General features: G+C 41.8%; 1 protein-coding gene across 3 annotated transcripts in view; it reads right to left on the bottom strand.

Moving 5' to 3' along the window:
• Positions 1-25363, bottom strand: part of etv6 (ETS variant transcription factor 6) — a 53257-nt gene that overhangs the window by 17396 nt on the left and 10498 nt on the right. The window contains exons 1-3 of one of the 3 annotated variants that reach the window (XM_036210133.1): positions 23371-23502; positions 10787-10918; positions 2923-3087 (exon numbers count right to left, since the gene is read on the bottom strand). In XM_036210133.1, the coding sequence (XP_036066026.1) occupies positions 2923-2986 (64 nt within the window). In that variant the 5' untranslated portion in view covers positions 2987-3087; positions 10787-10918; positions 23371-23502. Of the gene's footprint in view, positions 1-2922; positions 3088-10786; positions 10919-23370; positions 23503-25363 lie in introns of those variants that run through there. The other 2 variants (XM_024294686.2, XM_024294685.2) reach the window with 2 other exon arrangements.

Below are 25363 nucleotides of genomic sequence, written 5' to 3'. Positions count from 1 at the left end.
TGTTCAATATTTTTGGGGTTTCCACAGCAAAATAAAAAAAAAATCCAGATGTAATTTTCTGTTTTTACGTGATTTTATATCTAGAGTGTGAATAGAACATGGAAAAATGACAATACAAAGGTAGACTACCTTTGTATTGTCATTTTTCCATGTTGTGCTGATTAAAATGATACCAAATGGGCAGCAGGTTGAAAATACAGAAGTAAATTCAAAAGTAGACAAAAACTGAGTTTTGGACCCTTGGTTAAAATAACGTTCATATGCCTCGTTTCCACAGAGTGGTCTGTGCCTGTCAGGAGTCAGGGCTCTGACTCCCCCTCTGGGCACCAGCGGGAACAGTCACCAGAGTACTAATTGCACTTCATCTCCCAGAAGCCCCAGCACACAGTTCCTGGTTCCTGCTCAGCTGTCTCCCATCAGACAATCACCCACATGCTTCTTAAGCAGCACACAGAGCAACACTCTCTGCGAAGTATTTGTTTGTGCCACCCTGCCTGCAGTATCGAGCGTTTATACCTGGACCTGATCTTCCGTCTCTGACCCTCTGATTGCCTGCCCCTGACCCTCGCCTGGACTCTGACTACTCTCTCTCTCTTCTCGGATGATCCCCTGCTCGTGTATGACCTCTGCCTGTCTGACCCTGCTTTAGTTTTGTGGACTCTTAGCTACAATAATAAACCTGCTGCACGTGGAACCAGCTGTCTGCCTGTTTTGTGACAGTGCCACTACTTAGTGCATAATTGTTGTAAACAGAACAAAAATTAAATAAGTCAAGTGGCGACAGCTATCTACCTCCAAAAGAACGTCACACCAAAGGATGATGAATATAATGTTTTACAGCCTCTGTCAAGTGTTTCCTAATTTTTGTGCACTTTTCCCACATTTGAAAAGGGCTGAGCATCCAAAATTGAAGGCTGATTTACTCAGACTGTCACTTGAGATTACTTTTCCAACCTTTATCTATTTTCCATTTGGTCAGGTAAAAACCTTAAAACACACATAATAATGGCAGTAAATATTTACAAATTCAAATTCTATTACAGAATAGCAATAAACAACTTTAATCAATAATAATTTATATTTATATTTATAATATTTATATTCATAAGTGCTTCAATTAACTACCAACCTCCCTAATTTTACAGTGAATTCATGTACTTTATTTTAATTACACTTTTATTTAAGTTCATACATTAAATCCTACATCTTTTATTTAAGAATGACTTTAAATTAACATTAGCAAAAAGTAATTACATTCATTTGAAAACTTCACACCATAAATTTACTAAAGTTACACCGTGCACCAGCAGGTTAAACATTGAAGTGCATGAAAACAAAAATTCCGACCGGTACCTGAAGTACACACAAACACTTGCGAAGCACGCGCCTAGTTCCCACAGCGCAGCGATCGCGGTCAGTCCCGATCCCATCACGTGATCGGATCGGGACATCCCTAGTTAGAACCCAAAAACAGTCATAGAAATGTGTGTAGCTATGCATGAGAATTTGTAACATGGACTCCTAAAATGTGCATTTAGACCTTTTATTGAAAGTGTCTGCTTTAGTGGATGATGGACAGATGGATGGAGGGATGAATGATGGACAGATGGAAGAGAGAACAAAGATTAACAACTCAGCAAACACTGTGCTGTAGACTGGCATTCTCCACGGGGTGCAAAATTATACTTAGACATTGGAAAACTAACAATACAACACCTTTTAGGGCAGGGGTAGAGAACCCTGGTCCTCGAGAGCCACCTTCCTGCATGGTTTCCAATATACCCTGCTCTGGCATGTTCTTACTGGCTGGACACACCTGAACCAGGTGATTGTTTGAGTCCCTACTCATGACTGATTACCTGGTTCAGGTGTGTTCAGCCAATAAGAACATGCCAGAGCAGGGTATATTGGAAAACATGCAGGAAGGTGGCTCTCAAGGACCAGGGTTCCCTACCCCTGTTTTATGGAATGGTGGGGAGAAATGTCAAAAATAGCACATTTTGAGCAGTCTATATTTAAAATGAACAATAAAATGAAAATATTTCATGAGTCCTTTTATGGAGGAGATGCTTATAGAAAAGAATAAGCAGAGTGAAGACTGTTTTGGAGATATAAGGAATGCACATGTTGAAAACTTGAAGGAGAGCTATGTTGTATACATTTTTGTCATCTATGTCTGTTAAAACCTCCTTACCCTAATGTATGTTGCTGGATACTTGTTTTGTGAAGAGAGCAACCATTCATAGCTTAAAAGATACAATGCTGAAAGGAATTTTTTTTGTAACCAGTACCTTTTTCCTTTTTTTTTGTTTTTTTGTTTTTATTTGCCTTTTGGTCTGTTTGTTCGAGTTATGTCAGTGTCAATTGTGTTAGTGTCGATATTGTATCAAAAAATGAAAGAAAACTAATAAAGAGAATTACAAAAAAAAAAAAGGAACCTGCAGGGTTACAGACAGTGAATCGGAGATTTGACTCTACCACGATGGTGCTGGTACCGGTCAGCGTTAAAGGTGGGGGGCTGACCTTCAATCATGAAGCCCCTCCCCTACATGATCACTGTGACACCCAGTTCATGTTCACAGCACCGAGGTGAAAATCTGTTCACTTTGTGTCTTCTATTGCTGCCGTTGCCTAGGCGACAGTTGAGGTTTTCCTTCTCTATTTCCTGATCAACCAACTTCTATTTCCTCTATCCCCCTACCCCCAGGGGTCTACATTCCTCCCCCGTATTGATTTCTTCTAAAGGAAGTCGTTTTGCTGTAAAGGCATTGATCTGATGAGCTGCACGTTTGTAATGAAGTCAGGCTGAGCAGGAGGTCAGCACCTCCTCCTCTTCTTTGTGGTGAGGGTTTCTGTGCTCATTTTTGATCATTTGTGACGTCAAACTTGTTTAACCGAAGAGAAGAGTTGAACCGAGAGTACCGGAGTGTGGGGATCGGTAGCGGAAGTCCTCCTTGGTCAGCAGCAGCAGAGCTTTGCCATTCATCTGGAAGGTCCCGCTGGTGATGGGCCGCAGGGCGAACTCCTTCTCGGCCCAGCGCAGCCACTGCGCCACGTCCTCCCGGTTCCAGAAGACCGGCTGCAAGCCTGGAGGGGGAGAGGACACGTGAGGATCAGTCCACCGCCACAAAACCACAGGGACATGGAAGGGAGGGCAGAGGGAGGAGCAGTGGAGGAAGACCTGAGGAAAAGACAGGAAGGAGAGGATGAAGAGGGGGAGGCTGAGAGGGGAAGGGAGGAAGGAAGGAGGTGTAGGCAGTAAAGAGGATATTGAGGAAGTGGAGATGAAAGCCAAACGGAGGGAGTGATGACTAGAACGACAGAGCAGATACCAAGAAAAGGAGGGCAGTCAGGAAGAGATCAGAGACACCTGTGGGGGTGGAGGAAGGAGGCGGCCTGGACTGAAGTCAGACCGGGACATGACGTCGGTTCAGCGCTGGGAACAGGACAGTGGCAATATATTGACTGTATCAGAGAACTGGACCAAGTGGCAGTTTATAGTTCTGGCTACAACCAAATGAAGTCACTTCAAGGCGGCAGCATTCTCTAACTCAAGTTACCTTGGGCAACTGAAGGTGGGGTCTGGCTGAGGCTGGGCCGTATGGGGTTCTATTTGTGCAAAAATATGTTTTTGCATCAATTGTCTATGTTTACTGAACAAGTTAATTGAACATTTGTTCATGTCTATGCACTACTAAGCAATATCTTCTGCGTGTCCTGTGAAACAGGAGCTAACAATGCTAGCAACTGTTGCTATGGACTTTTCTGATGAACAGATCCAACGACGATAGTTAATACAAAGTTTTAAACCTAAAGCTGAAACATCACACAGCAAATACAAAGCTATCATCAAAGAAGCATGGACATGCAGAACATATTGCTCAATAGATATTGAAGCTTTGGATCAAGGCGGGGGCAGCAAAATATGAACTTGGGGGCCACAAATGGCCCACGGGCCGCCAATTTGAGACCCCTGGTCTAAGGATAGGGATGCCTAGTTTAGTTTAGTTTAGTTTAACAACCAGTTAGTTTATATTTTACGAGTGATTTTATGTTTTTGGACCATTACCGGTGTGGAGCCTATTGAGACAAATATGGGGTTATATAAATAAAAGTGAATTAAACTTTTTCCTTTTTTTTTCTTCGCAATACGGACGGCACCATATCAGAACCAAAAATCCTCAGTAAGCAATGATTGGTTCAAGTCGGTCTGTGTCAACGTGCCTATGGCAACCACTCTCACCAATCAGGAGTGAGCTTGTTGGAAGGCCACACCCCTATCACATGAAAGCAGAGGCGGTCGACTCTTGATCGGAAGATTGCGGGTTCAACTCCCGCCCTGCATGCCCATGTGTCGAAGTGTCCTTGGGCAAGACACTGAACCCCGAATTGCCTCTGGTGGGAGGTTGGCGCCAGTGTTCGGCAGCGGAGCCTCGAAGGAGGGTAGAAAGAACTGTATAAGTATAGGCCATTTACGTACTAAAAACCTATATTGCGCAGGACTGTCTAGTGTCCTGGGTTTTAAAAGCAATTCAAACACCATACTCACTATTTTTTTGAAACAGCAAAAATGAATAGAAATGAATAAATAAATACATTTTTTTCACATGAAAAATCATTAAAATGCATTGTGGCCTATATTTGTCAGTTAGGTGAGCATGGATGCACACTGGTTTTTCACAGTTCTGGGACTGAATTTTGGAATCATAGATTTGGACATCCAGGAGAAATGAACACTAAGTGCACTAAGTAGTGAAGGAATTCTGAACGTTTTTAACGTTTGACGTGAGACCACATGAGGCATCTGATTGGTCAGTTTATAACTTGAACTACAGAAAAAATATCATGAAAAAAATAACCAACAGGTACTTCTTGTTTGAAATGCCAGAGGGAGGAGTCACTCAGTCCAGTTTTCATGTACAGTCAAAGATTCACATCAACAGTGATCCTGATGCCTCCTCATCCCTGCTTGTGTTGCAGTGACTCAGCGATTTACAGTTTGATCCAGACCCTTTTATCCTTTTATGTTTTCAAATGCAAAACCACAGTCTTGGATCCCCCCCCCTCACGAAACACAGTGTTTCTTTTGTTATATGTGGCTTATTGGACAGCAATGCCTCCTCCAGGACTCTGACAGTCGTTATCTTTTCAGGAATCGATATTATATGAAACCATTCCAGGCTGTTCATTGTTTCTCCTCCAGAGTTTGTATTCAGAAGGAGGTGTGAGCTGCGGCGATAAGCTGAGGAGGACGGAGGTTATCTGAGGCTGGCTCGCTGTCAGGGGGGTTCTTGTCCGCAGACAGCATGGAGGAATGGGATGCAGGTGTTTCACACACCAGTGCAGATGAAAAATAAAAAAAAGGCTTTCCGCTCGGACACAAGTTTTCAACTTCAGTGTGAAGCTGGAGTTTGTGAGGGGTCCACCAGGAATTCCACTCCCGCTTCATCAATATGGAATCAAGCTGCCATCTGTGCTTCACGCAGCAGCTGGACTTTGGCCTCTGGTGGCGGACTGCAAGGAGGCTGCGGCGGGCCGAGGAGACGAGCCAAAACACTTTTCCCAGATCCGGTCCGCCAGCCTCGACCATCTGCACAGAGTCCCGAGGAGGAAGCGGCGACGAGGGAGCAGCCAGAGGGGAGGAGGCCAAATGAACGCATCTCACAGCGCGCTTCGGCAGGAAACAATCCAGCGTGGGCTCGGTTTCAGAACCGGAAACTTCCAGCGGTAAGGTTAGAGAGCAGGAACAGAGAAGCAGCGTGAAGGAGAGGCGGAAACAGAAAGTGTGGGGAAAGTGGATGATGGTGCACGGAGACCAAAAGACGGGAAAAAAAAAAGAAAAACAGAGGCGGATCGAGGTTAAATGGCAAGAGGGCCAAACAAACAAATGAAGAAGGAAGGAAAGCAAAACAGGAAGGAAAACAGAAGCAAAGCCTCTGCGTTTCCAGAGCCGGACATCGGGCTACTGTTGCTGTAGCTGCTGCTGCTGTAGCTGTTGCAGCTGCTGCTGTAGCTGCTGCTGCTGTAGCTGTTGCTGCTGCTGCTGTCGCTGCTGCTCTGTCTTTATTCTTCCAGTCACTGGAGCATATCAGTCCATGAGGAAAAATCCCACATGTGAAATGAGACAGCAAACTGCAGCATCTGACAGTGATGCTGTCCACCCCTGCATCCACTTATACAGCCCTGACACCACTTCTCCTTTACAGCCCACTTCCAGAGCAAGAGAGTAAAAACAAGAAACTGAGGATCAGATCAGCTCAAATCCTCAGTTCACTATTGGGAAGGTTTCTAATGTGAAACACGATATCGCTTCTTCTTTGTTGTTTATATTTATTATAGTAAACAGACTTTTGCTGCATACATTTTTTGCTTCAGTACTTATGCAATCATAACTTCATTATCTAAAATATTGATTATTTTCCTCCTGATTCTTCAAGCTTATTCTCATAAATGTTTGACTTTTTTCACTCATAACAACTTAAATTGACTTATTTATTTTTACAACTCCGCCGCATTCCTTGGCTTTCCCAGCAAACATTTCGATGTGGGCCCCATTTGGTTTACCTTTGGGCTGAATTGGTGGGCCCCAGGTGGGTTTGTCTGCGGGTTCCATGGTGGCCCCACCTGTGTTTGCCCACACTGGTTTAAGTGGGCACTCATTCTGGCTCACTGGGCAGCGGAGCTCGCCAACTCACTATGCTGTCCACCGGGCAGCTTGTTAGCACGCTACGCTGTCCACCAGGCGGCTGCTTAGCGTAGGGACCCAGATCACTGAGTTCCCACCAAAACTAGTGCGGGCAAACACAGATGGAGCCACCAACTTCAATATTTTTACAAAGATATGAGTATATCAGAGCTATAAAGAAGGGTTTGTTATGAATGGTAAAACTGTTATGTTTGAAGAATCATATAAAATTCAGATTTCAACAAGGTCAACCAGCTGGATAGAACAGTTCTGGATCAAGAATTGTTCAGAAAATCTTAAAGGACCCAGAGGACCATGAGAGCATGACCATTTCCCATTCAGGATGGTTAAAAACCTCTTTTTCTTTTTTGTGAGGATGCTTTACCATCAGTAGACTCTTTGGAACGCGATTCCATCTAAACGTTTTGAGTCCCTACCATACTATTGGATGGTTTGCCATTAATGTAAACCATTGACTTTGTATAGAGAACTGGACTGTGTTCCAAACAGGAAGTACCTGCTGTCTCCAAGAAGCCAAAATTCCGTAGACTTCTATAGAGAAGTAAACAGCTGTTACGCAGTCATTCTATTGGTCAGAATAATTTTTTTTTTCTTTTTTTTCTGTAAGTTATTCAACTTATAAACTAGATGCCTCAATAAATGTATGCGATCTCACGATTCGTTAAAGACGTTAGATTGATAGATTCCCTCAAGTGGTAGGGGCGTGGCCCTCCGACAAGTCCTCCCCTGATTGGAGAGAGTGGTTGCCATAAAAACATTGGTGCAGACCTACTCGGACCAATCACTGTTTATTGATTATGTTTGACTCCAACATAGCAGCGTCCGTGTTGGGAAAAAATGGCAAATGAAATTACTTCATTTCATTGGAGGCGAAAGTAAACTGTGTGTAAACCCACAATATAAAACGAGTGCTAATAAACTGAATTAAGATCCACCCAGCTACAGTTTTCCAACCAATCAAGAGTGAAGTCATGAGGTCCATTGATATTGATGGACCGATTTATCCCTTTTAAAAGTTAACCCTTTAACACCAGAGCTCCAGTGTTTCTGGAATTAATGTGTTAACAGTTGAAAAGTCACAGGATGTTAAAGATGTTGTGTTCAAGCGTCACTGGTGTTAAAAAGTTCAAATTGATTTTATTTGAGGTTACTTTGATTAAAGAACAACATCCAGAATTGTCAAAGTAGATCATCCATCAATGACAGGTCAAAATCTCCTTCAGATATGTTGTGTCCATTAATGGATAGGAAAGGAACACAGGATAGAAGAAGACATGCAGTCATTACACCATAGAAAACTATGGGTTAAAGCAGAAAGCTGCCGGACCAGGCTGATAGCATTGTCATCCAGATCAATGAAACTGATTCATTGCGAGGCAGAAATCAGTGTCAGTATCAGGTTTACAGCTTTCATGAGAGTTGTCTTTGAGGACGTGTGTGCCTCTACGCTGAGGAAAAGCATGGAGCATGACAAGATCCCAAACCCTTGACGAACCCGTGGGCTCCTGAGCCTCTCTGATGACACATAATTTTCACTCTGTGGTTTCTCGGGCCCCCGCTAATGCTTGCTAACACGCACGCCGAGCTCAAGTTGCCAAGGCAACTCTAAAGCACTCGAGATGAATGAAAGGAAGAAGAGGATGAGATCACTGGTGTCTTGTTTCTTTGTTGCAGTACAGAAGCCGTGGACGTCCTGTCTCAGTCAGATCAGGTAAAGAGGTCTGACCTGCTGCGAACTGGACTTGGTGTAGAACTAATCTGTGCTTCTCACAAGTTTCCCTGTTTGTTACTTGGTTAGGGACTTCAGGGGAAGGATCACTCTCACATAACTCAAAATGAAAAAGTCAAAGAGTGTGAGTAAAAAGAATGAGGAGAGGTGATTGGGTTTTTGTGTCTGCTTCTAAACAGCAGGTGAAAGGAGAACCGAGGAGAAAGTGTCCGGCTGTCTTGGCTTTTTTATACAAGCAATTCAATCCAAGATAGTAATTATGTCGATAAACAATCGACATAATTACTAATGGACCGGCACTTAAAAAGTGCCTTATTGAATTATCAAATCCTTGTGCTATTCTAGGCACGTTTACATTAAAAGTGGGTCAAATGGACCCTGCAACACAATGCAGTGAAGTTTTCAATGATTTTTTTTATCTTCACTGGTGTGTGTGGCAGACATAAAATCCTGTCCACCTTTGTCATGGAGGGATCACACATCAATGTAACCCCGGGCTCACACGGCTAGTGTTCCAGTTCAGGTGCGATGCGGGGGCTACAGCCGATGGCTCTGGATCCGGTTTAGCTACACCCGATGGCTCTGGGTCCGGTCTAGCTACAGCCGATGGCTCATTTTAGCTCCAGGTTGGCTGCAGACCTTGCACAAGTCCAAACTCACATACGTTCACGCTAATCCCCCCTTTGTTCACTGCGGTTCAGCTGTGTTGTCCAGCGAAAATTTGAATCCAACGAAACAGATCCGCAGCACCGCAGAGACCTGACCGCAGACGCAGGACGTGAACGCCTGCAATGGGATTTCCTCTCGCACTTTTAAAGTTACGTAAAGACTGTGGCGCTCACATCAGAGCTGTAACGCTAGCCGTGTGAGCCCAGCGTTAGGGTGGGGTCATCTGGACCTCACATGGGGGTTACATTTATTTTTTAAGGAAAAAGAAAGGCTTTATTTTGTTGAGTTTGAATCACTTAGAGCACGGTTGTCAAACTCAGCTACACAGGGGGCCAAATCCAAAACACACATTAAACACATAAAAACACAAAATTGTTAAAACTTTTATACTTTAAAAAAGTAACTTTCTTAACATAAATATGAAAAAAACAGACAGGAATATTATTCCAGATTAAATCAATTTAAACCTTAAATTACTTTCAATATTTTACCTACAATAATATATTGTGTCAAAATCATACAAGTTAGAAATTAAAGTAAATGTTATAAGAAATACATATTAAATTTCTTTTCTTCTATTTTATTTTATGTGGAAAAAAATTTAACTTATAAATATCCCAAAACATTTTGTTCTCCATAAAATATATCCTGTCACAATTATATAAGATAACATCGAGCAGCTAATAATAATAATAATAATATAAAACAGTCTGGATGGCCAGATATAATTACCCCGTGGGCCGGATTTGGCCCCTGGGCCTTGACAAAGTCCATTGGTCTGGACCGAGATGCTTAATGTGGTCTGGATCAAGTCCTTGAACCTTGCGTTTGGTCCGTATTCAGACTCCTGTTAACCCGAGATTTCTGTTTTAAACTGAAGCTAGTAAACAAAACCATGTGACTAAATATCTCTTCAGTCATTGGCCAGGAATTACGAGGGCGGGGCAAAGCAACGAGAGAAAGAATAATGGAAGTTCTGCGTTTTGCAATCCTTTTAATGATAGTTCACCTGTTCAGACTTTATATTTCGTGGATCGATTCTGAATGTCTGTATCAACGTCAGGTTCAACACTTTCCTCTCCTGCTTTGGTATGGTGGAGGCTTTATTACCAATTTTGGGTTTTTTTCGCTTTAAACCCTATAACACCAAAGCTTTAGTATTTACATTTTTCAGCTACTGTAATTCAATTGTTTACTCAATGACCTATACCTATCTCCTGTTTTCTATTACATTTTACTTATTTTGAACTCACATCATTTTTGCACAGTACTGGTATTGCACATTACGAGCACCTGTCAATGATATATAGCTAGTCAAACAGTTCTTCTCACCCTAACCACTTCATGGCATTGTTGACCTTGTTTTGACTCTACATGTGACAAATAAAGCATCATTCATTCACTCCAAGAGTATTGAATGTATGTCAAAAGTTAACCAGTTCTACTTTGACCAATCAGGAACCTGGATTTCACAGTAAAGTATGGGTAGCGTCCTTTTCTAGAAAGACAGACAGACAGACAGATAGGCTGGAAATCTATGACACTAAGTGTTTCATATATCGGAATAGAGCTGTGATAGAAAAAGACAGGAGCGAGATTCACCAGACTTACACCACTTTGACATTTCACACCAGATTTTTTTGAGGTGTGGGTACAACTGGTAGTAACAGGTAGCGACAGACCTGTGTGAACACTGCATGCTGAAAGCGCGTTCCAGAATGTGTCGGTTAGCGTGTTCTTGGACCTCCACACATGCCCGGGGTGTACGTAGCTTCACAAACCGCTCAGTCTCCCTGATATGACGGAGCTGGTTCCTGCATTATGAACAAACCAGGAAGCCTGATCTTAGTGAGGCTTTTTCCAAAACAAACAAATCTGTGAAGGGTGTTCATTACATGCTATAGACTGAACAGAGTTCTGGATGAAACACTAAACCCAGAATCAAACCAAACCGATAACAGATTCTGTTGTCTACCTGGAACAACCATCTGTGAAAAGTCTGCATCAGCATTTCTCTGTTTAGAGTCAACACAACAGTTTCAGAACTGTTTTTAATTTGTCCTGATTTACCCAAACTCATCCGCTCAGCTTGGTAGTGACATTTATGAATTGCTAAAAATCTACAGCCTCTACAGCTCACAGCATTCTCTGTAGTTTATGCGTTACATTAGTTTGAGACAATCATTAACGGACTCACCTGCACTTTAAACAAAAGTGGTCCATTTCTGTGTGGCAGCTGTTGCTTCTAAGAACCATCTTGTTATCAGTGAGGCTCAATGATTACCACTGAGAATCTCGTCAGGGTCAAGATGTCAACAGTGACTCTCAGCTGTTATTGTTAAACTCTTCAAAACTGGATGATGTACAACAGACACAGCACGGAGGAGATTGATCAACAACCAATCACCATGCACAACACAGTGCACTATCTGAAAAATAATATTAACATTTGTTCTAAAAAATCTGCGAGCCCATGAAAGGCGAGCCGCGATACAGAGAGGGAATCCTGAAAAACTATATAAAGACTTCAAGGGACAGAATGCTTTTAAATGTGAGGTGAAAGGGTCAAGTGTTGACTTGTAGTCATTTCCAGACAACTGAAGTTTGTGTCGACTCATTTGACTGCATCATCCTTCCTGAAAGAAAACCTTTTTTTTTTTGTAAAAACTGGAACCAAATTCCAGATATGAGGAGTTTTGAGTCATAACAGGAAGTGAAAGTCCCTTCAGATGTCATCAGAAACACAAAACAGTTTATTTTTGAATATAAAAAATAATGGTATTGACTACATCTCTATCTTTGTTTAGTTTAGATTATTAATTTTTATCATTATTTTATTATAGTGAAATTATTGTATATATTTTTTTATATTTATTATAGTGAAAAATAGATTTCAAATTGTGATTTTTTTTTTTTTAATTTACATTAAATCCTATCAACCATGGTCTGGGCGAATACTCGATTCTGATTGGCTACTGAGTGTGGATGTGCACACAAAAAAGGTAGTTCCGGTCACACAGCCCAAAGGTTCTGTATCACTGCGCTGGCTTCTTTAAAGCAAATGTTTGCTTCATCTTCTGGACAAAAACCCGCAGTAAGATGTGAACTTTTCTCTGAACTGATGCTTTATTTAACTCATCGTGACGATCAGCATTTATATTGCTATCCTTTGCTGCTGCTATTGTGTCGGTGTCGGCTCAGCAGCCACACCACGTATCAAATAGTCTGCTTTTGGTGAAAAAGCAACCTAAGCCAAAAAAATAACAAGATTAAAGAACTAAATACCGTTTGAATATCTATTTCTTTTGTAAGTGACTATGTCTAAGCAGGATAAATCTGCTTTGCGTCAGACGGTTCAAGCTTCCACATCATGCATTAACCTCTGATAGTGCAAGGTGAGACCCACTCTGATTAAAATGGTCTTTTTAATATGTTTTTCTGATAATGGAGGACACATAAAAGAAACTTAAGATTCAAATTACATGTCTGAGTATTTCTTTATTCAAAACTTGTGAATAAGGAGCAGAAAAAAATGCATCTGGAAAAAGATCGTATTTGCTGGGCGGGGCCACGAGTGCCCTGCTCTGAGCTCTCAAGAACAGGGAGGGGAAGAGGGGGCGAGGTTGCTTTGTGCCAACAGTCCCGTCCACAACTCAGAGGTGAATTTCTAATGAACTCCTGCTGCTCTGCAGAAACCATGTCTTAGAAAACGACTCAGTTTTGGGCTACAAACAACATAATCATAACTAAAAAACCGCTGGGAATAGTTTGAATATAGATGTAAAGATGATTGGAGTGGGACTTTAAGGCAAACTGTTTAGTAGTTTGGAAGTGAATACCTTAACATGGTCCAAAGAAATAAGATAGAGTATTGGAAGTCAGGAATAAGTCTAGTATTAAGATATTCATATTGACTTTGGAAATGCAACCATAAGAAAACTCCTGGCTAGTTGTTCTTGTTGGTTTCTGAATTTATTTCATTGAATGTCCTTACATATTTTGTTAACTTAAGACTTCCACCTGTCTGTTTTTGGTTTTACTAACATGGATAATTATGTCTGCAAAACTATCAAGGTGTTGATTTGAACGTAGGATGCTAGCCTGTGCCTCATGTCTGAAGACCTCCGTCCCCGCAGGTTTCACTCACATGTCTGCAGATTCAAGCAATAAATGGAGGATTAATGCTTGAAAATATCAGACAGAAGAAATCTGCATGAACCCAAGGTCACCAGCAAAATCTGATCAGTGGAAAAATAAGATATATTTTATGTATGTAAACTGGCTTATGCCGCCCAGCCCTCTTAAATACAAATCAAGTCAATAAACCCCTGAAAGAAGTGCAGCTAGAAAAGAAACATTTTTGAAAGAAAGGCAGAAAAGCATTCCCCCAGCTCTTTGGTAAATGTTTGCCTTTTCCCTCAGAGCAGCAGTAGGCGGATATTGGTCTCGCTGTCTCAATCCAGGAAAGGTTTTTCTTTCAGCACACTGAGGAGGAGGAGGGAGGAGGAAGTAGGAGGGCAAGTCGTGACCTCCTGACCTCCTGACGAAGGGACATGCCTGTATGAAAGAGACAAATTTTCTCACTTAGTCACCACTGCTGCTCCTCGCCGCTGGCTTTGTGCGCCTCTTTCTGCACACTGATTCCCTGTTAAGAGGGTGCGCTGGGGGAAAAATAAAAAATCCACCTACATGCACACTTTTACTTTTCAGTCAAAAGAACCCCCTCCCACCACCACCACCGTACATCCTCCGCCGTGCACGTGCTCGTCTCCATCCGGCTAAACTGGACTCCATCCAGTCAAAACAAACATAAAACAGATCATCAATCACACGCGGCTTTTATGGCCAGGAAGCAACGCGACCTGTTTTTGGTAGCAAGCTGGTGAGTGCTGAAGCAAGCCGGCTCTTGTAGACGAGTTCCTGAATTCAGCTTCAACTTACACTTGTCCTTTTGTTCTGGAGCCAACTTTTTTTCTTCCCCCACCATTCTTTTTTTTCTCTTTTTAATAAACACACTTCAAAGGCTTTTATCTATTTAAAAAATGCCTTGTCTAGAAGCCTCTCAGACCATCCGTGCTACACCTTTTGTCTGTGCTCCAGGTGAAGAACAGGAGATCCCAAATGCAAATACGCTTTTGTTTTGAAAGAGTTCTGAGAAAAACATTTTGTGTTCTTCACAACACGGCATAAAACTGTAAGTGAAACAGCTACAGGGATAAACATAACCAGCCAAGTGGCTAAAATTCCTGCTTAAACTTTTCACTTTTGGGTTGTGTTCCCAATTCAGAGCTACTGAAGATGGTATAAACGCTTTAAAATGAGTAAAGAAGCTACAGAAAAGGTGGAGAGAGGATAGAACTCAAACATATAGGCTGTGGTGACTGTGATTCAGTACTGAGGTATTAAAAAAACTTGTCTCTACAGTGACTTCTAACACACTTCTAGCACAGAAGTTAGTTTGGAGTCATGTGTTTAAAACAGGTCCCTCACAGGTTGGTACAGTGACCCAGGGTTGTTTACCTTTGTACCGTCTGTGGTCGGTTGGACAAAAACTTAACAGTTTCATTTCTACTGTACTATAGTTTGCCTTGTTCTTTCCATTGGGATTCATGTATTCATTTTCTGATCCCACTAAACCCTTGTTGGGCTGCTGGAGCCTATCCCAGCAAGTATTGGATGATGGCGAGTTTCACCCTGGACGGTCTATTGCAGGAACACACAACCACTCACACACTGGGTTCACATCAAACATGGTTTGCAACATAATCAGATTCTCTTCCATGTTGGGTTTGGACTCCACCCACTAAATGTATCATCAAGATGTCATGGGCTAAAGCTGAGTCCATGATTGGTTAACACAATGTGTCTTCTCTGCAAAAGTTCTGATATTTGAACTCCAGACGCACCACAAAGCCTGAAACGCAAGACCGAAACGACCAATGCTAAAATCACACAATAAGACCTCAGGCTGCGTCTGAGCATTGACTTAACAAAACTGAACTGAACGCCCTGACACATTAATGACGTTCTGTGTGAATGCAGCATCATTTTCACACCTCGGAGCAATGCAGAATCTTAGATGAACCCATGACCAGAGCTGTGGGAGGAAGATGCAGAGCCCACAGAAACCCCAGGGAGAACATACAACTCCACAAAGAAAGAACCCAGCCGGGACTTGAACCATCACATTGTGAGTGACAGTCACTCCAACCCTTGGGAACCCCCGTTGGGATCCATAGACACCAGCAGGACTGATACGTCGTCTCCAAGTTTAAAACAAAAACACAACAACTAATTTCAAGCAAGGAAGGAAACAACTTTGTAACACAACAAGGAGTGGCAGCAGACGGCCTTTCTGAAGTGAAACCACTTCAGACACAAGTGACAACAAACCAAAGCAAACCTTTCTTTGTGCTTTGCACCAACGCTTTACAAAATCTTCTCTTCTGGGTAGTGGTTTTCATGAGATTGTCTCGTGTTCTTCTCTTCATAGAACCTTGTTAAATGTTTGTGTCAAATGATAAGAAACCAGGCACAGCATCCTGACCCAAAACCCCCTCTTCTTCTTATGCAGTCAACAACTGACTTGTTTATGAGACTTTTAAATCTATAATCTCACTCAAAATGTTGAAATGGATAAACTAGAACGTGAAAAATAAAGGACAGGTTTCCTAAACTCCATGTTGTGTCAGAGTTTCAGAGAAGTGGCAGGAATCCCAGTCTGTCAATTGGTCAGTTCCAGATTTAAGTACCGGGCTTGAAAGTCCTTGGACAAGACTCCCAGCTAACCATGTCTTCCAACAACAAAAAGCCCTTAAAATGTTTCAGACAGAAGTTTACCCAAAGTACCAAGTAACAATCCCAGGGGCTACCTTTGGGAAAATGTCACTTCAAGTATCCAACGTGTCTTTTTTTTAAAGATTCACTCTCTCCTGGTGGTCTGTTTTGCAAAAGACACAGCCAAGCATAATATTTTTCTCAAAACAAATAAAACTCACTTCCTGTGTGACAGGAAGCTGCTTCCAAATTCAGACGTATTTATGAGGGAGGCACAAGGAATTTCAATGGAAAACAAGAGGAAGAGCATTTTCAACACACCATCTTCACTTGAGGGTTTGTGTGTTTATATGGCTTGTGATGTTTGAGCACCCCCCCCCCCCCACACACACACACACAGTACACATTAGAAACACCATGTGGAGTGTGTTGCCAACAGGAAGAAAAAGCGGGCTGCGTTCAGCTCACTCACTGGCATGTGTGAACAGTTTCCCTTTCAGAGGTGAAGAAACGCACACATACGCACAAACATGTATGCACAACAACAACATTTATTCAGGAAGCACAGTCTGCCCACTCAGGAAATTCCTGAGGACAAGAGCTGCTTCCAGGGGCAGGAAATTTCCCCTCAGAAAGACTAAACACACATGCTTTTAAGACACTTGTTCCTTCACAGTCAAACGGGGAATATGCCATAAAAGAGGGGAAGTGGGGTAAGGAGGGGGTTGTAGGCATGTACAGTGGCAAACACACACACAAAAACACACAAAAAACACATATTACACCTACACTACCTCCGGCAAGCTTTGCAGACACAAGATTCACTCACACTCATCCACCCACTCATACAGGCATGCTTAGTGCAAACCCAGCTGTGTGCGCACACACAAACACACACCGAGGAAACACGCCAGTCTTGTTTCCATGGACATGGATTTTTTTAATCATTCAGGAAGATATTTCAACTATGTCGGCTACCACTTTCCTGCTGTTTTCACACATCTTTGTTCTGCAATAAGACCATCGCCATCCAGCTCGCTTCTTCCCTCAGGAGTGAGCTGGCACTCCGCTGACTTCTGCTGTAATCTTTCTGATTGACGAAAGCTGACAAATGCTGGCCACCTGTGTCGTCTAGTGAAGCTGCAGTTTGCTGAAAGTCTGTTAGACAAAGCTCAACAGGCGTTTGACAGCAGTCCTACTGTAATGTAACATTGTAGGTAGGATGACCCAGGGTCACGATTCCTCTGAAAAACACTGTCCCAGCACAAGAACTGGCTCCTGAAATGGATTCATAGTTGACATGAGCTTCAACAAAACCAGTCAGCCCTTTACTCCGTCGTTCAGGCTGTCATTTGAGTGAACGATTAAATCATCAATGGAGTCATCTTTGAACAGGTTAACAATATATTACCAGTATGTCTCAATGGATTTCCTCTTAGTCCTTCACAAAATATAAGAAATACAAGACTGAACGAAATCTTTGATCATTTCCAACAAACCCTAAAAGCTGCAGAGTTTGAAAACTCCAACCAGTAAACAAGAAGCCGTCCTTCAACCAAACAACCAAATGAAACAATCAGAGACAAACGTCTTTTTTTAGTTACCTCACATTTGCAATGGTCCATGTTGTGTGGATGAGGGCATTAGGGACGGTTAATGGGACGAAATGAAGAGTTCGAACGAGATAACACTCCCAAAAAAGTGGAACAGGCTGTTTTTGGCTTCCGTATGAAAGTACAAAGGAAATTTTATTTTGTAATCCGGAGCCGTATCCCGATTCTCCAGCTGTCAGTCTATACCGATCATCGGGACCCATCAGTCTATAGCGATGATCAGGACCCATCAGTATAGGTCGATCATCGGGACCCATCAGTCTATAGCGATCATTGGGACCCATCAGTCCAGAGCGGTCAGCGGGACCCATCAGTCCAGAGCAGGGGTCGGCAACCTTTAACAGTAAAAGCCATTTGGGCTCTTTTACTACCGAGCAAAACCTAGAAGGAGCCGCATAGTCTTACTTTAGCCTTTAAGAAATTTGGATTTACATTCATCACTATCTTTATATATATATATATTTATATATGAATTATATCAATTTTTTGGCACGAACATAAGAAAGAATATTTAAAAAAAAACTAGCATTTCTCAAAATGGGATTTTTTTAAACATTTTTATCTTGAGGCCAAATTAGCAAAAAAAGCTAGCTTGTTACCTAATTACTAGCTGAACTCCAAATTAGCATAAAATGTCTCAGTAAATTAAATCAGCCAAAAATGTTAGCATGTTGCTAAAATAAAATCTATACTCTAAATTAACCTAAAAACTCCAGAAGATAACAGATTAGCCAAAAATGTTAGCATATTGCTAAAATATTAGCTTAACTCCAAATTAGCATGAAAATTAATTAGAGGCCAAATTAGCCAAAAAAAGCTAACTTGTTGCTCAATTACTAGCTGAACTCCTAAATGGCCTAAATATCTCTGTATGCTAAATTAGTTAAAAATGTTAGCCTGTTGCTAAAATAGAAGCTAAATTAGCCTAAAAACTCCAGTAGATAACAAATTAGCCAAAAATGTTAGCATATTGCTAAAATAATGGCCTATCTCCAAATTTTTGAGAATTACTATTTTATTTTTCTTCAGCCAGAGAGCCACCATGGAGGGATAGAAGAGCCACATGTGGCTCTGGAGCCGCAGGCTGCAGACTCGCGGTCTAGAGCGATCACCGAGACCCATCAGTCCAGAGCGGTCAGCGGGACCCATCAGTCCTTACTTTGAGGTTAAATTGAGTGATGAATTTTTATATCGTTTTTTTTTTTTTTTTTTTTCACAAAACTTCAATCATGTCTTAGTAATTAATTTACCATCTAATGATAAGGTATGACAATTTAAAAAAAAAATAATAAAAGCCTCAAAAACTGGGAGAAAAGCAGGAATAAAAATGTGTTTTTGAATGTGGATGCCGCCTGGCTGGGTCAGAGTTGTTTTTCAGCCGTGTCTTGGTGACGGGGTTAAAAATTGAGCCCGGCAGCATTCTTGACTGTGAGGAGCAGGCTGCAACTCACTCCGATCTAATCCACTTCCTCCCCAGGAAATGGAGAAGGCGGATTTCTGCCCACACTGCAATTTCCTCCCTCATTCTTTTTCTTTCTGTCTCCTTTTTCACTCCTCTCCTCCTCCTCCTCGGCTCCCCCTTCCTCGTTCCCTCCACCCCCACATGCTATGTAAAGAGAACGAGCACAAGAGGTGCTTTGGACGGTGTGATGAGTCGCCCTCCATCTACGGGAGGAGAGCGGGTCCAAGAAAGATAAACAGTGAGGAGAGCGCCGCCATGACATTGTCCTGACCTGCCCGTGAGTGAGAGGCAGAAGTGTGAGAGGAACTGTGTCTGACGTCTGATTCAAACACAGTAGGACTTCCGCATGTCTGCGGATGTGGACTGACCCATCGGTTTATTCGGCAGGAAACTCGATACGGACCTGCTCTGGCTTCTTCCTTTTTCTGCAACAATGCAGAAGAGGAAGTGTGCAGAGGGAGTTTCCTGTTCATCTCATCCAGCTTGAGCCGGTGCAGCTGCCTGAGCCGGGCCTCGCCCAGAGCCGGACACAAAAACAGAACTTCACACTTGTGAGGAGGTAAAAAAAAAAAAAAAAAACATAAATACAACAGGTAAACGTTGACAGGCATGCAAATGGCACAGCCTTAACCCCGCCTCCCCAAACTCAGCCCCGCCACCAAAGGACTATTAATGATACAAACATACTAAACTGATCAGTGAAATATAAAGCTTGAATTAGTGAACTATTCTGACAAGGATCACAGAAGGACTTCCAAAATCCTTTCTCTTGTTGTTTTGCCCTGCCCTCATAATTCCTGGTTTTGTTTAGAGGCTTTGGTTTGAAACAGAAATGTTTGGTTGACGGTAGTCTGAGTACAGACCAAACGCAAGGTTCAGGACTCGATCCAGGCCACATTAAGCATGTTGGTCCAGACCAATAGACTTTCCTGTCTGAAAACACCCTAGAGCAGAAATTTTACAGACCCTAAACACCTGGATTCTGAATGATGAAGTTGAGGTTCCCAGTAGGTTCTTTTAAAAAGTTCATCCACAAAAGCTGTTTTAGTGATGCTGGACGATGGATCTAAACTGTTAGATTAAAAATATTAGTGATGTAGAACAGAGACCTTGGCTGTTCACTCCCAGCTGTGTGCGTGAAAGAGTCAATTCTTCTTACTTAATATGACTCAGCATTTAGCTTTCCACACACAAAGTGGTTACTACTACTTTCTGCAAAGGGAGGTTTCACTTCCTTTTTACAGATTTCCAAAAGAAAATATAAACTGTTGTTTTCTGGAAGCACAAGCCTTCAAACAGTCCCACTTTGATCAGCTTTAGAAGAGGCATTCCCATTGGTCTTTCAATTATAATTTTTGCCGTTTTTAGCCAAAATGAGGAAACCTGTGTTGTGTTCTAGGACATAGTTTCTGCAGAGCAGCAGGAGTTCATTAGAAACTCGCTTCTGAATTGTCGGCTGGATTATTGGCGGGAAGTAACCCCACCCCCACTTCCTGTCATCCTTCTAGTTACAGCCCTCATACCCATAATCTAACATAAGCTGTGTAAATGGCAAACAATATTGGAGCTATCCAGCCATGGAGTGTTGATCTGAATACCCAGGGGCGGCACCAGTTGGTAGCTTGGGGTAGCTAAAGCTGCGTTCACAACAAATGCAATTTGCACATCAGGAGTGTCCAGTTCCAATGTTAAGTCAACGGTTACCACAATAGGTAAAAAAAACACAAATAGGATTATAGAGTTACTACACACTTCTTCACTTTTCTCAGACCGTGAAGGGTAAATCATGATATAGCATGGAAAACACCCAGAAATATAATTTTGAGCAAAATTTTATTAATAGTCAGAAGAAACATGTTAAAAAGACCAAAAACTTGATTTTCATTGGAGTGGGTCTTTAAATTACTGAAATAAATCAAGAATATCAAAATGCAAGAGTGAAATAACATACCAGAGATAAGAATACTAAAATAATAAGTGAAATATTCAAAAGCACTACATAAGATGGTGAAGTTCTTCTTTCATTGGCAAAAACCAGTCTACAAGTATCCAAAATCTATACATAAAGTGAGGCAGTTTATTTTTTACTGTATAACATACATCTGTTGATTGTGTCCGGTCTCTAATTGACGCCGGTCTCCTATATCCGCTGGATCTATCACCAGTTCGCTACTATTAAGGCCTGGTCCCATTGGCTGTCACAGCCATATCACTGCTGGAGCACGGAAGAAATGTCATCCCTGTGGTACAGACGCTGTTAGCAGTGGACTGGCAGTGCAACGGCAGAGATGTGGCAACGGAATAGGCGTACATACACGCGGTACAAAATTTGGCCAGCGTTACATGCGGAAAGAATTTGAACTGCACAAAAATTGAGACCACGGGTGACTGCGTGTGGTACCAGCGGTACGGCCATGCAATGGCTGTGAAACGGCAGTGCAACAGCCATTTCAGTACGAGATTGGGCCGTGGATCGAACGTCGACACGTGCGCTTGGCTGCCAAAATTCTGCATTCGTGCAAAGCGGTAGCACAGCCATTCCCCAGCCAGTCTGCGCTTGTACCACTGCTTACAGCGTCTGTGTAGCGGCTGAGCGTGGGAGGACGCGGTTACACCCGATTAAGCAGTGCTCTGGCAGTGGAGTGGACTCCAGTGTCTGTATCAATTCTATTCCACAAACATGCATAGAGTTAGTGTTTCTAAGCGCGTGTGGCAGATTTTCAAAATTTTTTACCCGTTATATGTCATTGAATGCCAGTGGGACCGGGAATTTAGCCGCCAGTCTCTAATAGAAGGGTGTTCATTGGATTTAACATTTAAACTTTGTGTGGTGGCGTACGCCAAACATTCTGGTGAGGAATCTGGACAACATTTCAAGTGAATCCTAAACGTATCAGGGAATGGTGCAAACAGATGGGTGATATAGAAAAGACGGCTGAAGAAAAAGGAAAACCATTTCCTGATGGAGATGCAAAGAAAGCAAGTGACAAATCAGAAGAACTGATTTGAACATGGATTTGTGAGCAAAGACGGAAAGGTGGGCGTGTCTCCAGGACAATTAATCACATGAAAGCGAAGAGGATTTTTAATATAGAGATTGATGATCCATCTAAAAATAGAACAACTCTCTTGTGAGCTGCGTCTGAAATTCAGTTTTATTCTGCTGCTATTTTTTTTTATTACACTTGCATTTACAAATATTTAAAAATCTAAAAATGTCAATCTTAAAATGTCTTAGAATACGTTCATGATGCATGAACTTTACATAAGTTTAGGTGACCTCTGATCTACTCCAGTTCAAAAATCTTTAATTTTGTTAAAAATGCGGCAGATTTGATAATTAGTTTAAAATGTGGTGAAATTTGTTTAAAAGTGTGTAAGTTCATTTCTTTAACATTAGATCATTGATAAACATGGTACAATTGTGGAAATAAGTCATTTTTTCCATGAAATGTTTGTGATCATCTAAAAATGTAACAATTACTGAGATTAATAAATTGCTGAATATTAATATCTGTTTCCTATCTTGTTGTCATTGTTGATATTTATGATGATAAATCAGTGTCTGCACATAGAGAAGTATCATTATTCATTATTAATAATGTAGAACTAAAGGCAAACTGAGCAAATGTGTTATTTCAAACTGGTAACCCTTCATAAGATTCATGAAGTAGCCCTCAGTTTCAAGGGTGGTGATCCCTGCTATAAACAAAATGTTCCAATTTAGCCTAAAGAATGATTAAGCTAGCATACTTACTACACTATACGTACATGTCTACAGTATACTTGCTATACTTGTTCTCAAGCAAAATTAATAAAATCAACTACAGTTGTCCTTGTTTTTGCTAAGGGTTTGTCCCTCTCTTTCGGTGTGCTCCTGAGCCTGGTGGTTTCTCCTCATTCTTTGGACCGTACTGCTGAGTTCTATTCATGCACTCGCTTCGTCAGTTCGGTTCTACTGGAAGCAACTCGGAAGTCTGACCTCGGATTTGCTTCAGCGCCTCCCAGCAAAGAAGAGTAGTGTGGCAGGCCCGGCATTCATGCGGTGATAATGGCAGTTTTTTTGCCCTGCCCTGACGGGACGGGATGGCTTTTGACCATTGAGGCGTTCTTCTTCAACGTTATTACTATGATTACACAGTAGAACACAAGCACGCTTTTTTTTGTACAAGCACCTTTACGAACGTTCTTCTTCTTTATGTTCTTCTTCAACGTTATTACTATGATTACACAGCAGAACACAAGCACGCTTTTTTTTCTACAAGCACCTTTATGAACAGGTGATGTCCAGGTCTGACTTCCCAGATCACAACCGATCCTGCAGACAGTTGGGGCTGTTGTGGTAGAGACGGCGGGATGGATGTGTGGAGCAGTCCTGCTCATTTGTGTAATTGTGCGAGTGTGTGTGACTCACGCAGGTGCGCGGGCAGCCTGGCAGGCTTGTCCTCCATTCGGCTGGCTGGCCTGGCGGCGGGGGCATGGACGGGGGAGGAAGTGGAGTTTGGCAGCGTGTTTGCGGAAGGACTGAAAGAGCTCCTCTCCTGCTATGAATAGACACAGAGATAGAAAGTGTTGGCTCACAAAGCTCCAGCGTGCACCGGCCCTGAACCCAAACAGCCCCCATCCCACCCAGCACCAACCACAGCAGGTACACAGAGGAGTCCTGATGAAGGAGAGCAGAATTCTAGGTAGGTGACAGTGGCTATGTCACAATTCCTTCACTACATTGTGCACTATGTACCGCGTTCACCATTTTAGAGCTGTCCAAATCTACAATTTTAAAATCCAGAAAAATCCTGAGACTTTCCCAAAAGTCTCAGTAGCTAGTGGCTAAGTTTATCAAAAGTAAAGCCGCCTATCAATTTAAAAATTTAAATGGTAAATGGCGAATACTTGTATAGCGCTTTACTACCTTAGAAGGCCTAAAGTGCTTTACAGTTACAGAACCATTCTTTGACACTGAAGGCAGCTCCACACAAGGACAGAAAACACTTTTTACACAACAATGATATCTATGGAACACTTCAGAAATCTGAATAAAAACACGGTGAAAGTATATTCAACTCTGGCTCTAATTAATCCAATGTAATGTTAAAGAGTAAAATGAGCAAACTGAAAGACAGAACTTTCCAGGTTTTTGGTCCACTTGTTCACTAAGTCTAAATCATTTCTAAGTGTTACCTCTAGGGATGCTAGATTCAGGAAAAGTGAACTGTTGCGTCTCTACTCCATACAGCATATCATTACGCTTGAAGTTCCAACATGTGTTGTGCTAAATCCCTAGTTTTCACTCGCATAAGTAAAAATATATAAAAATAAATTAAAAAAATTCTATTTTAATCATTCATTCATTCATCTTCTTGTCTGCTTCTTCCCTTTCGGGGTCGCGGGGGTGCCGGAGCCTATCCCGGCTACTGATGGGCGAAGAGGGGGTTCACCCTGGACAGGTCGCCAGTCTGTCGCAGGTCTTCTATTTTAATATTGAAACAAAACAAATATTTGATCTTGCTAATCAAACCACTACCATCCAGCACCATCTGACTTAAATGGGCTTTCATATGACTGTTGTGGAGAAATATTGAATCAAGTTCTGATAAATTTATGGTTCATATTTCCTTAATACTATATGTTTTTCTGGGCTGGGAGGGGCTGGTGCTCACATAGGTTTTTAAAGGAATAATCAGAAATGTGTAAATGAATTAAAAAATCTGTCTTGTGGTTTTTTATAGAGGGGAATGAACGTATAATACACTTAAAAGCTCAAAAAGTGGATTTTACATGGTAAAGATTTATTTCTATATACCTTTTAGAAATGGCTTTTCATTCTAAATTTAAAAATGACATTTCCAGTCAATTTTTTTTTTAATATATTTTTACATACCAGGGGAAATAAAAAATAGAATTAAAAAAAAATCAATGTTTGTTTAAAAAACTAACTTGGTGAAGTAATTTATTGCAGTTTTTTTCCCCAAAAATATTTGTTTCATATTTAGTGTAAAAAACAATATTTTTTATCAATGAACATTCACACTTTGTATGGTTCATATCACAGAAAATTTGGATGATAATCTAATAAATTACTGGATATTTAAATGAATTGGCTGGCCTGGGAATGCCACGGGGTCCCCCCAGAGGAGCTGGAGGAAGTGACTGGAGAGAGGGAAGTCTCAACATCTCTACTTAGACTGCTGGCTCACGACCCGGTCCTGCATGAGCGGAAGAACATGGATGGATGGATGGATGGATGAAGGGATGGATGGATAGATAGATGGATGGATGGATAAATGGATGGATGGATGGATGGATGGATGGATGGATGGATGGATGAGGGATGGATGGATGGATAGAGGGATGGATGGATGAGGGATGGATTAATGGATAGAGGGATGGATGGATAGATGGATGGA

The sequence above is a fragment of the Oryzias melastigma genome, linkage group LG23, assembly GCF_002922805.2.
Source record: "Oryzias melastigma strain HK-1 linkage group LG23, ASM292280v2, whole genome shotgun sequence".
NCBI lineage: Eukaryota > Metazoa > Chordata > Actinopteri > Beloniformes > Adrianichthyidae > Oryzias > Oryzias melastigma.
The sequence above is the reverse complement of the archived record's forward strand: the minus strand, read 5'-3'. Positions and strand labels throughout refer to the sequence as shown.